The sequence below is a fragment of the Eschscholzia californica genome, unplaced genomic scaffold (genome assembly GCF_041429995.1).
Source record: "Eschscholzia californica isolate CP2 unplaced genomic scaffold, dmEscCali1.0.p SCAF_6, whole genome shotgun sequence".
NCBI classification, from domain to species: Eukaryota; Viridiplantae; Streptophyta; class Magnoliopsida; order Ranunculales; family Papaveraceae; genus Eschscholzia; species Eschscholzia californica.
In genome coordinates, this window is record NW_028238483.1 from 18,125,930 (window position 1) to 18,139,278 (window position 13,349).

Sequence of the window (13,349 nt, forward strand, 5' to 3'; positions counted from 1 at the left end):
CGCCCCCATTTTTTGAAAAAAACCAAAATTTTCAATTTGGCCTCCAACGATCATCTTTTACCTTTTGTCTTTTAAATTTATTTATCTTAGACAAGCTAAAAGGTCAAAGCGAAAGAACTATTTGAGTTATCAAACTATAGAAAAGATGGGAGGAACTATTTGGGATATCAAGCGAAAGAACTTATTTATCTTATATGGGAAAAACTTATATATCTTATTTGACATATAAGATAAATAAGTTCTTTCGCTTTGATCTTTTAGCTTGTCTAAGATAAATAAGTTTATAAGACAAAAGGTAAAAGATGATCGTTGGAGGCCAAATTGAAAATTTTGGTTTTTTTCAAAAAATGGGGGCGTAGTCCAAAAATTCATATAATAGTGGGGGTGTATGTCAAAATCGCTCAAAATATTTCAACAACTACAAAAGGGCAAAATCGTCATGGTTGGCGCGTGTGTTTCGCACACACACAACTTAACTCTGAGTTGACGGTTTTCGTCCAAGTGGGGGTGTATATCAAAAGTTTTCAAAAAGTGGGGTGTAGTCCTAATATTCATATAATAGTTGGGGTGTATGTCAAATTCTCCCTTACAGAAAAAAGAGAAAAGATATACAGAAATTTTGGAAATAAAGTTTATAGATGAGAGAAGATTTGAGGACAAAGATACAAATTATAGCATTTTAGACAAATTACTCTCAAATATAATTTAAAATGGTTCACTTGAAAAAAAATTTTAATATTATTTCGACTTACATCAACGACAAAAACAACAATGGATTTATTAATAATCATTACACTCGTCGGTTTGATTTCTTACAGTGGTTAGAAATAACATAATCAATAAAACTCTAGGATCCAACTCGTATTTATAGTGTAAATTAGGATTTCCTACTCTCCTAAGTTTCCTTACTATTCTAGGAGAGTAGATAATATCTAAAAAGTAATAATATTAGATGATTACACGAGATATTTTAGACACATGAAACTCAATGTTCTTATATTTAAATATCTTAAATTCTTGTCGACCGTTGGATATTCACCTTATCAGTCATTCATGTTATTTGCGAATCTCATTAGACTCCTTATAAATATTGGTCTCGTTGAAAAAATATCCAATGAAACAAACACATGTGAAATTTATTTTGGTCCTACAAAGTTGTTTTAAATAATCTTTTCACTGGAGGGCAAATTTATTTCAAAGTAGTTCCTAATATAAAATTAGTAGTGAATTGAGAATCTATCAATGACTTGTTTTTCTTTTTAGGTTAAGCCAAAATGTATGACTTGGCAACCAAGTTTATAGAAAACAAAACCATTTTGAATGTTGCTTTTGGAGTTATATGGAAGGACATCTTTTATGGGAACAACAATCCCATTACACATCACATGCACGCATATGAGATCCTAGAGGGGTAAACTTCATTACACATAGAACCATTTGTCTTTTTTTTTTTATTTTTTTTTATTTCTATCGAGATTGATTATCGTTTTCTTCTTTGTAAATCGTCATTTACAAATTACATGCTAAATTAGCTAGAAGGCTTCCTATATAAGCAAAATGGTTACAGATAACAATACATATTTGCATTATATTCATGCACTGCGAATTGTATTACAAGATTATTATACTTAAATTCATTTTTATAGTAGAATTGTTTTACAAATTCAAATATGACAAAAGTTTCGTGTGTTTGGTGGAAGACGTAACTAGGTAAAATGCTAATAATCTATAAACGACTTCAATTTTTTATGTTTTAAGTGTTAGCCATACTTCGGAGCTTAATGTTATGTGTAGCCATTAAAACACATGATGAGGAGCTTAGAAAACTACTTTTTTGTTGTTCCATTAGTGTCCAACCAAATAAATATAATCATAAATATAGGTGATAGAGTGAAATATATACAATTTATATCTTTACTTTATAACTTCTTAATGAGAGAGAAATGCGAAACAAAAGAAATTGATTGTTAGATTATTGTCTACCATTTGAATCTTGTGTTCTTTATTCTTGTTAAAACTATCTTGTGTCTTTTAGGTATGAAACAAAATTAAATTTTGTTTTGCTCGTTTGTTTTTTTGTTCCTTTCGATTTATACGATTTATTGTCGCTTTCAAGATGATTGTAATAAATCACCATATGTTCAAATGAGGTAGATTCTAGTTTTCCAGTTACATAAGAACTATCAATTCTATAGGTAAAGTTCATCAAACCTAACTCTCTCCTGTTTGGAAGAAAGGAATTCTCAAAAAAAATTGTACCTCACAAATTTGGATGCCTCACAAGAAGTAGGTTTATATTAATATTTTCCTTAATGTCAGAGTTTTAGTCACAAATTGTGATACTTCATGGGAAGTCTTTACCCATCAAGTGGAAAATATGGATTGGAATGGGCTACCAGCAATAAATTCTTTTCTTTCTTTTTTTGATGAGAGGCAATAAATTCTTTTCTTGGTGGAGAGAAATTGTCCAGGGAAAAGTTCCAAACTAGAAACTAGAAAATTTAGATTGAAAAAAGTTAGAACCAATTACATTAAATTTTGGTTCCTACCTTGGACGAATGAAGAGGTAATTGAAAAAAAAAAGGTTATTTAGACCTTAATCCCCAGCTATTTAATGATATTCAGACCAATACTCCAAAATGAAAATATGTATGGTGTTGACCCCTAATTTCAATTTTCCGTTAAATATCAATTAAGTGGTTTACGTGCCAACCACATGCGTAACTTATAACAAAAATACAAAATATTTAGGTTTATTTACACATTGACCTCAAGTTATTTATTTAGCAATTTTAGGATTATAGCTAAAATTCATTTTTATATTATAAGTAAGAAGTCTAAAACTAAGGACTAGACTTAGTATCTAACGACTATATATCTAAGACCTTCTCTAGTCTCTCTAATCAACCAAATTTTTTGGATGACCAGATAATAAGGTAATTTTTTTTTATATATCTCCAATCGGTAGCCTATTTAATATGTTTGACCAGACGGGTCGAATATGTCTCGGACTTTCGATACACTATGGAGTGAAGAAAATAGTAACACTAATTGTTTTTCATTTTGGGGTCTAGTCCTGGTATCGCTAAATAGTTGGGGGGCGACGTCTAAATAATCCTTGAAAAAAAGTATATTGACGTACTTTCGATACACTATGGAGTGAAAAAATTATTAGCACAAATTGTTGGTTATTGTTGAATCACATTCTTTTAGTCTCTTGCACACAATATTAACCTCAAAATAATCTTTTGACCGCTGACATTTGGTTAAATAAAGTTTAAATCGAAAAATCAGACCGAAATACTAGTTTCTAAATGGGTAGTTTTTTTTTTATGTTGTACGGACTTTTAGTCGGGTTCTCTTTAAATATAAAAATTAGACTATTATAATAGATATCCGTCCAAATATGTCAAAAAATCGGTTTATCTGGACCGATTCCGCCTCTAGTTACGTGTATAAATTATGGTCGTTGTTACAGAGAAATAAAGAAATTTTTCGGGGTGCAAAGTTTTGGGTGGAAACAAAAGTAATTTTGAACTTTTTGTTTCCTCCAAACAAACCCTTGTAATTTTCAGCTTCTTCCCTCTTATTCCTTTTCCACTACCACCATCAACTCCGACGACTTCCATCACAAACTTCGGCGTCTCTGGCGACACTTATTCTTCTCTTATCTTCCCTCTTTTTTTTCTCTTCTCTTTCTTTCTTTCTCTTTTCTCTATCTTCGGCGAAGGGGAGGATCCCCTTCACCGGATCGAGATCTGGTCTCGTGTGGTCTTGCATGGTCTCCTGTGGTCTCGCCTGATCTTGAACCAAATCTCGTCTGATATCTAAATCAGACGAGCGCCGGTTTAGGAGCTCCTCCCCTTCGCTAGAGATAGAGATAAAGAAGACGGAGAGTAGAGAGAGAAAAGGGAGAGAGATAAAAAATAGAGAAGAGAAAGAGAAAAGAGAGAGAAGAGAAAGAAGATGAGATTCCAGCGAGTTTTGTCGGTCAGTGACTACACGGGCGACATAAAATAGAGGGTGTGTTTGGAGGAAGATTTTCAATTTTTCACCCTTTGATATTTTATTCTCTAAATGTTTTTTATTATTTCTCCAAAACATCCATCTAAATAATAGATGTTGGAAAGTGGAAACTTAACAAAAATAAAATAAAATATAATAATAATAATAATAATAATAATAATAATAATAATAATAATAATAGATGTTGGATGGAAGTAGCATAGAATGCCGTTTGAAAATTCGTTCAAATAAATAAATAAATATATTTAAATTGAATTTGAAATTTATTGAGAAGCACAAAAAGGGTCAGTGAGATCCTTGTCCTTAGCAAATGCCACTCGCTGCTTTCTCTCTCTAGAAAACAAACTCTCTTTTTATCTCAATCCATGAAGTTATAAACCAACAGACAAATAAGCATCTGTATAGTAGTACTAGTTCTTCTACTGCTACTTCCTTTTAGAGAGAGAGAGAGAGAGAGAGAGAGAGAGAGTGGGAAGAGTAGTAGTCCTGTGGAAGAAGTTGCAGGGAATTACTGTGAGAAAGAAGGATGAGTGCTTCAAAATTTATAAAATGTGTATCAGTTGGAGATGGAGCTGTTGGTAAAACCTGTATGCTCATTTGTTATACTAGTAACAGGTTCCCTACTGTAAGTAATAAAAAAACCCCAAGTTTCATTCTCTCTCCCTCTCTCTCTCTCTCTCTCTGTTTCCTTCAAGACCCAAGTTTGCTTTCTAAGGGATTTGCTTCTTGCATGTTGGGGAAATTTGAGAATGAAATTCTCATTTTTGGGTTCCCCCCATTTTTTGTTCCTTTTTTTTATTCTTAAATCTCTTTAATTACTTCCCCTTTTTATGTGTAACTCTTGTTCAATTTGTAGGATTACATACCAACTGTCTTTGACAACTTTAGTGCTAATGTGGCTGTGGATGGAAGCATTGTGAACTTAGGCTTATGGGACACTGCAGGTAAATTTCTAGGGTTTCACTTCTCTATTTAAGTTTATAGGGTTCGGTTATCTTTTTCATAAATTTTCATGTCTCAATGAAAAATTTGTCTATCTTGTGTTATTTTACAGGACAAGAAGATTATAGTAGGTTGAGGCCACTTAGTTATAGAGGAGCAGATGTGTTTGTTCTTGCTTTTTCTTTACTTAGTAGAGCAAGCTATGAAAATGTTCTCAAGAAGGTGAATTTTTAGCTCGAATATTCCCTTTCTTCGTATCGTATACTTAGTATCATATAAATTGTGGTTTGTCACTTGTGTTCAGTTTTCGGCAATTTTTGTGTGTTTCAAATTATAAGGAAATGCCCCATCTAACTAACCAATATAGAGTAACATGAAAAGCTAGTATGGAATTTGCACAAGCCAGTCAACCACGGTTGCATGGGTTGTTCTTTCTATAGATAGACCAATCCAAGACAATTAGTAGAAACCCGAACTTACCTATTAAGTCTCTCTAATGGGAGCCTTTATGCTACCCCGGGCGATCTTATTGATGGATCTGACCCTGGTTTGGATGTTGTTCTCTGTATTAGGCTGCTTCTATGGATTATGAGCTAAGAAATTTCTCTGTTTCTATGAAGGAAATTCATGTTTTGCCAATAGAATCACTCATTTCATTACAAAGTCGGACTTTCAAAATTCTCAATTTTATTTCCATTGAGTTGTTTACGCTCTTTTCTAGAATGTGTAAAAAAAAGTTCGTGTTTTTACCATTAGGGGACTCTTCGAATGGAAAAGTAGAACGATGAAAGGAACATTGTATTTAACTCTTAATCACCATAATTTAGATGCTTTTGGCTTTGTAAGTGTACTATTAGCAAGTTTAGAGATTGAAAAATGACTATTTTATGCTTCTCTAACCAGTGGATGCCGGAACTTCGTCGATTTGCACCAAATGTTCCGATTGTTCTTGTTGGGACAAAGTTAGGTAAGTTCGCAATTCACAGTTCTGCTTTCACCTCTCTGAGATTGCACATACCATGCATCTTTTCACTTCTTCGTACTGGCATTTACTTTGAAACAGTATAATGACTTAACTTCTTTGAACTTCATATTCTATACATTCAGATCTTCGTGATGACAGAAGTTATATGAATGATCATATGGGCTATGTTGCAGTAACGTCTGCTCAAGTATGTACTCGTTTTCTCCATGTGTTTGCAAATTTACGTGTCGTTTATCCTCACTCATATAAAAATCATTGACTGATAATTGAATTTTACTTTCGCGATAAAGTATCTAGATAAGCATACATAGGATTCGAACATGTTTAAAACGGGCAAACCCATAACATCAATACTTGAATTTTTGAACACCTCGTCGCTTATAGAGTCCTAGAACACTTGCTATTACTAACAATACAAGAAGCTAAATGGTTTAGGTTTGCTATGTCTACTTAGGGGGAGGAACTGCGTAGGCAAATAGGTGCAGCAGCTTATATTGAATGCAGCTCTAAAACTCAGCAGGTATACGACTTGGAACTACAACTCGAAAATTTTGTAATCGTTCTTATACTGTTAAATTTTTCCGTTCTACAATTAATCTATAATTTCTATCTTTACTAATGGTCGTAATTTCTTTTGCTTTCTAGAATGTTAAAGCTGTATTTGATACTGCAATCAAGGTTGTCCTTCAACCGCCTCGAAGAAGTATGATGACAAAGAAGAGAAGGCAAAAGAGATCTGGCTGCTCAGTCATGTAAGATTTACATCTGTAAAACGTCATACCACACACTCACGTCTCACACATATACGTTCATTCAATTGGACATCATATGGGGCGAATCTCACCTCCTCTAGTACTGCAACTTAATAAAGTAAAGTTTTTTCTCTGAGACATCTGACTCGTCCAAATGGCTGATTTGAGTTGAATTTGGGTCCATTTGATTCAAACAATTCAGATTCTGACGAGTCGGTTCCGGAAAATGACAAGGAAAAATGTAAACACCACCTAAGTCTCATACCTGGAATTGTCGGATTGGGAATGATGGATTCTTCTGGTAGAGAGTGGTCCACAACGATTAGCAAATTCACTACTACTTTGTATTCTTGTCATTACCCGGCCATCACAGTACAGGAAAAGACTAAAAAACCATGTAATGTCGTTGGGGATCGATCACTTTTACTGAAAATATTATTTCTACGCGCAGGAGGGTAATGTGTGGAGGTTGTGTTAGTTAGAAAACTATTTACGGAAATCTTGACAAGGAGGGCAAAATATTCATTCACCGGACGCCTTTAATGATGACCCCATCATGCTATTTAATCTGTATGTAAGTGTTTGATCTTTGTGTGTAGCATAAGAATTAGAAGTAACTTTGCCTCATTGTTGTTTCATGGCAATGGTTTGAGGGAATTTTTCATTCTCTCATCATTCTGTTAGTACAACCGCAGTTGTTTTCATTGTTGCTATGCTTCTATAAACAAGACTCCATTTATGTGTGTAATTGGTATTATTACTTAATATTATGCTTAGAATCTTCGCTAAATCTTGGTATTATACTATATGTTGATGCTGCTATCCCCGTCCCAACCTTCCACACTTACAAAAAAAAACTCAGATGTGTTATCCCTTTCATACTCCTTCCAGACCAAGAGATGTTGGAATGAAGCAGGTCTGTATTTTTATAGTATTTAGCCTTCGGCAATTTAGTCGAGAGCGTGACAGGGTTTTTGAGCAATCTCCACATAAGTGTTAGGTTGGCTGCTGACTACACAATCCTCCTTCGTGTTTAGGTTTAGAAATTGAATTGAGGACCAAGTTTTAAGACATTACCTTTAAAAGAAGACATCTTTGTGAAGGAGGCATCCTTCAATCAAGATGAAATCGTTTTGTCAAACAAGATAAGTGATGAAAATCATTGAGTTCAGTCTTTAAGGGACCTTAATGTTTAGCTAGAAACCAACTACGACTTGCGGTTCAAAGTTGAGATTCTTTTTTAAGAAAAAAAAACTTGATTTTTCTGACGATAATGTTCGTATCTGGCCTGCTCAACACCTCTTAATCCCGTCACAGGCCCCTACTGATAGTGGGGTTTCTGCATTGCACTCTTCATTTTTTTCCGACCGGACCCAACCAATAAATCCAACTGTGTTTGAAATGTTGTATTTGGGTGCCCGAGCCGGACTTGAAGTACTCATGGGCGCAGGCCCGCCTAACCCAAACTAATAACAAAATGAAGCCGAATAACAGAAGGATAAAATGAAGCCAAATAAGGCCAAATAAATTCATCTCAAGTAGAGTTCCACGTCACAGGCCAACCTGGCATGTTTAAGTCCCAGACAAGCCAAGTACACTGCAAAGGTTTATTATCATTGAAAGTAACCAATCCATAACAAAATTTCAAATAAGGATAGAGATCTCAAATTCATATATTTATAAACTTGTTTTTCGTTTTTGCGTGGTAATTGTAGTATTATTTATAAAACAAGAACGTCTACAACACTTGAAAGAGGAATACAGACGTGGAAAAACAAAATTACATTTAAAATTAAACCATCTTTCTCCATTTTGTGTCTTCGACAACTGACATCCTTCTCCATAGTAATACGAAAAGAGAGATACTTCGAAGAAAAACATAAAAACTCTCGGAAGTCGACACTTAACCATCTCCCAAGGTAAATGGCAGATTGAAATTTCCTCAACTAAACATAGTAAGTATGCAGCGGAAACCCCATCAAAACAAAGAAGACCAAAGACAACGTATTACCCAACTCATGACTACAGTGATGGAAGTAGACTCTCAAATCTATAGCTGAGATCAAGAAAGTCCACAAGGATGAACCAAAAAGGTTCAAAGTTGCCCACCGGAAATCTTTTCTGAAGAGAGACGTCATGTATCCCAAAGACTTACAAAGAAGCCTATGATAACACACTTGGTAACTTAGGCCGCTAGCGACAACTACGTACAAGTACTGAGTAAAGTTAACAAAAGGACGCAAAAGAATTGCGTACAAATAAGGGAGCGAAAGTGAGTCAAAGTCAAAATAAGTATCTGAAAGTGTGGATAAGTAGATGTTGTTTAACGCCATTATTGTAATATAAGCAGTCGAGGTTCAAACCTATGTATCCACCAAACCCGACGATATTGACGATATTGACGATCTTGAGAGAGTGGGGGAAGATCTTGACCATATTGACTGCAACAAATTTCCTATTGGGCTGACTGTGGTTTATTAGGGAGTGTCAGTATTGTATCTCCTAAAATCCAGATCTTGAAGTGCCCTTAGTGGATCTCCTGGGTCAAAAGGCATAGTGAAATAGTAAATGGATTGGGACTGGTGGGCTTCAGACTAAAGTAGTCATTGAGTAGAAGGAAAGCCCGCAAGCTAGAGATTGTTCAACAAAATCTGTCTTGAAAAGTGGATATCCTTAAGCAAACACGTGGACGGTAGATGGCTCACGGAGGCTAAAGACAAAGCACGTGTTTGTAAGACACTTTCCGGTAACCAGACTAGCCCGAGAACGAGATTAAAACAGAAAGATAAAGAAGCTAGAGCAAAGATCAGAAGAAGAAACTACCTAGACTATCCACAACCCCCTAGAGAAGATGAAAATAAGACTCAAAAGCGTAAAAACAACTAGCAGAAAAGAGTAATGAAGTCCTTTTTACCTGACCGACCATCTCCCGATCGAACGGACGACGATAAAGTTGAAGACCCCAGACCCGAACCCTAAAGGACTGCTCTAAAATAGAGAGTGCAGATCTAGGTAACCAACTGACTAGAACTCGGATCACTCTCTTTCTCTCTATTCGGATTTGAATCTTGTCTCTCTTCAGGGATCATCAAACACTAATATTACAAGCAAACCTAATCCATTTGCTTCCGATTTGAATCGGTTGTCTCCCTTCAGGGTTGATCAAACACTAATGGAACAAGCAAACCTAATCCACTTGCTAATATAGGGTTCAGATCAAAGAAAATGTTAGGATGTAAAAACAACAAACAAATAATCTAAAACCTAAACTAATGGAAGAAGAATGAGGCAAGCATCTACCCCTGCAAATTGAGTTCAGGGATACCCATATCTCGCCACTGTTTCCAGCCAAGATCCATTCTGCAGAAGTTTCTTCTCTCTAAAGTTTCAATCTCTCAAAATTTATGAACTCGTTGAAAATTAAAAACAAAACAAAACAAAATTTCTCTTCCTAAAAACAAATAACAACTCAAAAGTTGAAGCTAAATCTAACTTGAATCATAACCTAAACATTGTTGTAAACTGAACTAAGAATTCTAAATCATTTTGGCTGCCTCTAGTGTTACAGTTATAGTTTGAGAGTTTCCTAATCGTAAGACTTGCTAAATAAGTAAAACGAGTAAATATTAGCAACTAAATATAATGGAAATTCAGAGCAAAATCAAAAGTAATAAAAGTCGAAGTTTCTCTTAATAAGAAACATGTGTCCACTGCGATATGGACACAACTTGCATCAGTAGTCTACGACGAAAAGGGTAGTAAGTTCAAGTTAAGAAAATAGCATATGCTGACAAAAGAAATCAAGCTATAGAGAGATATTTAGTAATGACTACTGAGAGTTCCGAGTAAGACTTGTTGAGCAAAAAAACACTATTAAACATAAGCGAAATTAGTAAAAATCCCCAACTTGTTTGAAGTTGAAACCCGCATATATGTGACATTATAAAGTTTTGGGAGAAGGAGAGAGGAAATGGACAAAAGAAGAGCAATAAAAGTTGAGTTGAGCTAAGCAAGCTTCCACCTCTTAGCAAGACGATCATATGTATCCCGATCACTTCTTCTTCCCTTGTAAAAAGCACTTCTTAATTTTGCCATTGTCGACTCAGAAATGATAATCCTCATATCGATCATATCATCGAAAAACTTTTTCACTTCTCCCAGCCTACCTAGATCACGAAGGCCAATAAGCAATGCATTAGCAGCGTCATCTACCGACTTAACATCATTTTCGACCATGCAGTTCCACAAATTGATTGCCCCTTGAGCGTCGTCAAATTCAAAGAGCATTTTTATGGCAGCCGTGCAATTTACAGGTGTCGGAGAATGTTCGTTCTTCACCATCTCGGAAAAGAAGTTGGTCGCTAAGCGAACCCTCTTGTTCTTAATGAGGCATTGAAAAATGACGTTATATGTTATGGAATCGGAGAAAACACCATGGAGGACCATGTCATCAAGCAAGCGGAATGCGTTATCAATGTCGTTGTGGTTGCAGAGCAAACAGATCATCTCATTGTACATGATCAAATTGGGTAACAAACCGCTACCCACCATAATGTCCCAAAGGGACAAAGCATGACTAGCATCATTCTGCTTAATAAGAACACTCAAGGCATTAGAGAAGAACTTCATACCTGGTAAGCAGTTCTTCCCTTTCATAACTTTGAGAAGTACAACTGCTTCATCTGTTTCTAACCCTTGAACTAGAGTTGTCAAAAATGCATCATAAGCAGACATGTTTTGTGGGCTCCATCCTACATGAATCACCATCTCTCCAAAAGTGGTCTTTGCTTTAGCAACATTCCCTTCCTTCTCCCAACCTTCTAAGAGAATTGCAAATGAATCTGCATCAGGAGAAACCTTTGCTTTGATTCGTTCGAAGAAACTATAAGCCATTGAAGTCTTGTTATCTTCTCTACAAATTGCACTGAGTAGTGAATTAACAGCAACGACATCTTGTTGAACTCCATATTGATTCATAACATCAAAACTCATAATAGCTTCATTAACTTTATCGGCAATACAATAACTACCAAAAACAGAAGCAAAAGTAGCAACAGAAAGAGCTCCTTCCTGTTTCATTGACCTAATTGCATCCCACATGGGTTCAAAAAGGCTATTCTTACCCAGAATATCAACCATGAGATTCCAAGAGTAAGAAGTAGGTTTAGCAGTTAATCCTGCCCATCTAAAAAACCTTACTGCAGCAGCTGGAGAGCCATAGCAAAGTTTTAGAACTTCTTCCACAAATTCCGGTGCAGGTGGAATTCCAGTTCGTGTAAGAGCAGATTCGAGCTCGTGGACAGGCACATTGATGAGAATATCAAAGAGGATTTTGGCTTCAGGTGAGGAACTTGAGATTTGGGCTGAAGACGAACTTCCTTTTAAAAGCTTTGAAGCAACAATTGGTGGAGGGAGTCCTCCATTTCTATGAGTTTCCGCCATATCCACCATGCATTAACAACTGGAGATGATCAAATCCAACTATTTTAACTTGACAAAAAAAAAACATTTGTAGAAAATCGAAAACCTAATTAAAAAAAAAAAATTGAATACACAAATATACAAACAAATTAATTGGTGATGGTAGCTCATCCCCATCAATACCCTAATTCAAACAACATAAACATTACAAAGTAGTATACAAAATTGATGAATAAAATCGAACCGTAAGGAAGAGATTAATTTTGATTTCAGAGTATTATATACAACATTCATGTTCAAACTCCACTACCACAAATTTCTTTAAAAGTATGTGTATTTCAGTATATACAAAAGTATCAACATCAACCACCATCAAAGTAGTTGAGGGAGAAGATCAAAGTAGAAGCTTACCCCTCTTTGTCAGACCAATAGAGTTGATCAATCTGTCAGATACCAAAAATCGTCAGAGAAATTAGGGTTTGCAAAAACAGAAATCGTCTTAAAAACTATAGAACATTGAATTTTGAGAGTGTTAACATGTTAATAAAAGGAATACGTACCTTCATACTAAAAAAATCCCCAAATATCTTGATGAATTTTCTTCAAAATCTAAAACCCTAGTTCTGTTTAAGTAGAGAAATTGAGACCGAAACAGAAAGAAAAGTTGGAATTAAATCGATCAAAATTGATGAAAATCCACTAGGACTCATAAACCCTTCAAGATTCGAGCATAATCCTTCAAGAATGGAGCAAATCAAACTTTCTACCAATAACGCAGCAGCAGCTGAAGAAGTCGATTCTGTAGAGAGAAAGAAAGTGAGGATTAAAAAACGCGGTGGCCAAAACATGAAGACGGACTGGTGGAGGGACTAAACAATAACACCGGGACTTCCAGGGACTCTAAACTTTCACATGGAGTATCATTTCTATTCTCGAAAAAGAAAGTATTATTTTGCAAAGTGTGGTACAAAAGTATCTCGTTTTGCAAAAGGTCGCGGCTTTGGAGAATAAAAAAATTCTCCGGAGAAAAAAAAAATTAATCAATAAATATTGACTCAGTGACATATTTTATTGTAGTCCAAAAATTGACTTGATCAAACATTTCCTCATAGTTTTTATCTTCTTTCTCTGACGATGAAGAAGACACGGAAGAAGAAGAAGAAGAAAACCTTGATGAGTCCAGTAAGAATAGACAAAAACTAGGGTTGGAACCAAAAAAGGAG

General features: G+C 35.2%; 2 protein-coding genes across 2 annotated transcripts; one reads left to right on the forward strand and one right to left on the reverse strand.

The window, feature by feature from the left end:
- The first annotated feature begins 4,225 nt into the window (after positions 1–4,225).
- Positions 4,226–7,495, forward strand: LOC147532137 (rac-like GTP-binding protein ARAC7). Its single transcript, XM_086651094.1, has 8 exons — positions 4,226–4,651; positions 4,883–4,970; positions 5,081–5,190; positions 5,872–5,935; positions 6,076–6,140; positions 6,408–6,473; positions 6,599–6,705; positions 7,157–7,495. The coding sequence occupies exons 1-8, from the start codon at positions 4,553–4,555 to the stop codon at positions 7,185–7,187; spliced, it is 630 nt and encodes a 209-aa protein (XP_086507220.1). The 5' UTR covers positions 4,226–4,552; the 3' UTR covers positions 7,188–7,495.
- Positions 7,496–10,560: 3,065 nt separating this feature from the next.
- LOC147532138 (uncharacterized) lies at positions 10,561–13,060 on the reverse strand. The gene is made up of 3 exons (XM_086651095.1): positions 12,687–13,060; positions 12,538–12,569; positions 10,561–12,166 (listed from the first exon to the last, which is right to left on the reverse strand). The coding sequence occupies exon 3, from the start codon at positions 12,154–12,156 to the stop codon at positions 10,711–10,713; it is 1,446 nt and encodes a 481-aa protein (XP_086507221.1). The 5' UTR covers positions 12,157–12,166; positions 12,538–12,569; positions 12,687–13,060; the 3' UTR covers positions 10,561–10,710.
- Positions 13,061–13,349: the final 289 nt, after the last annotated feature.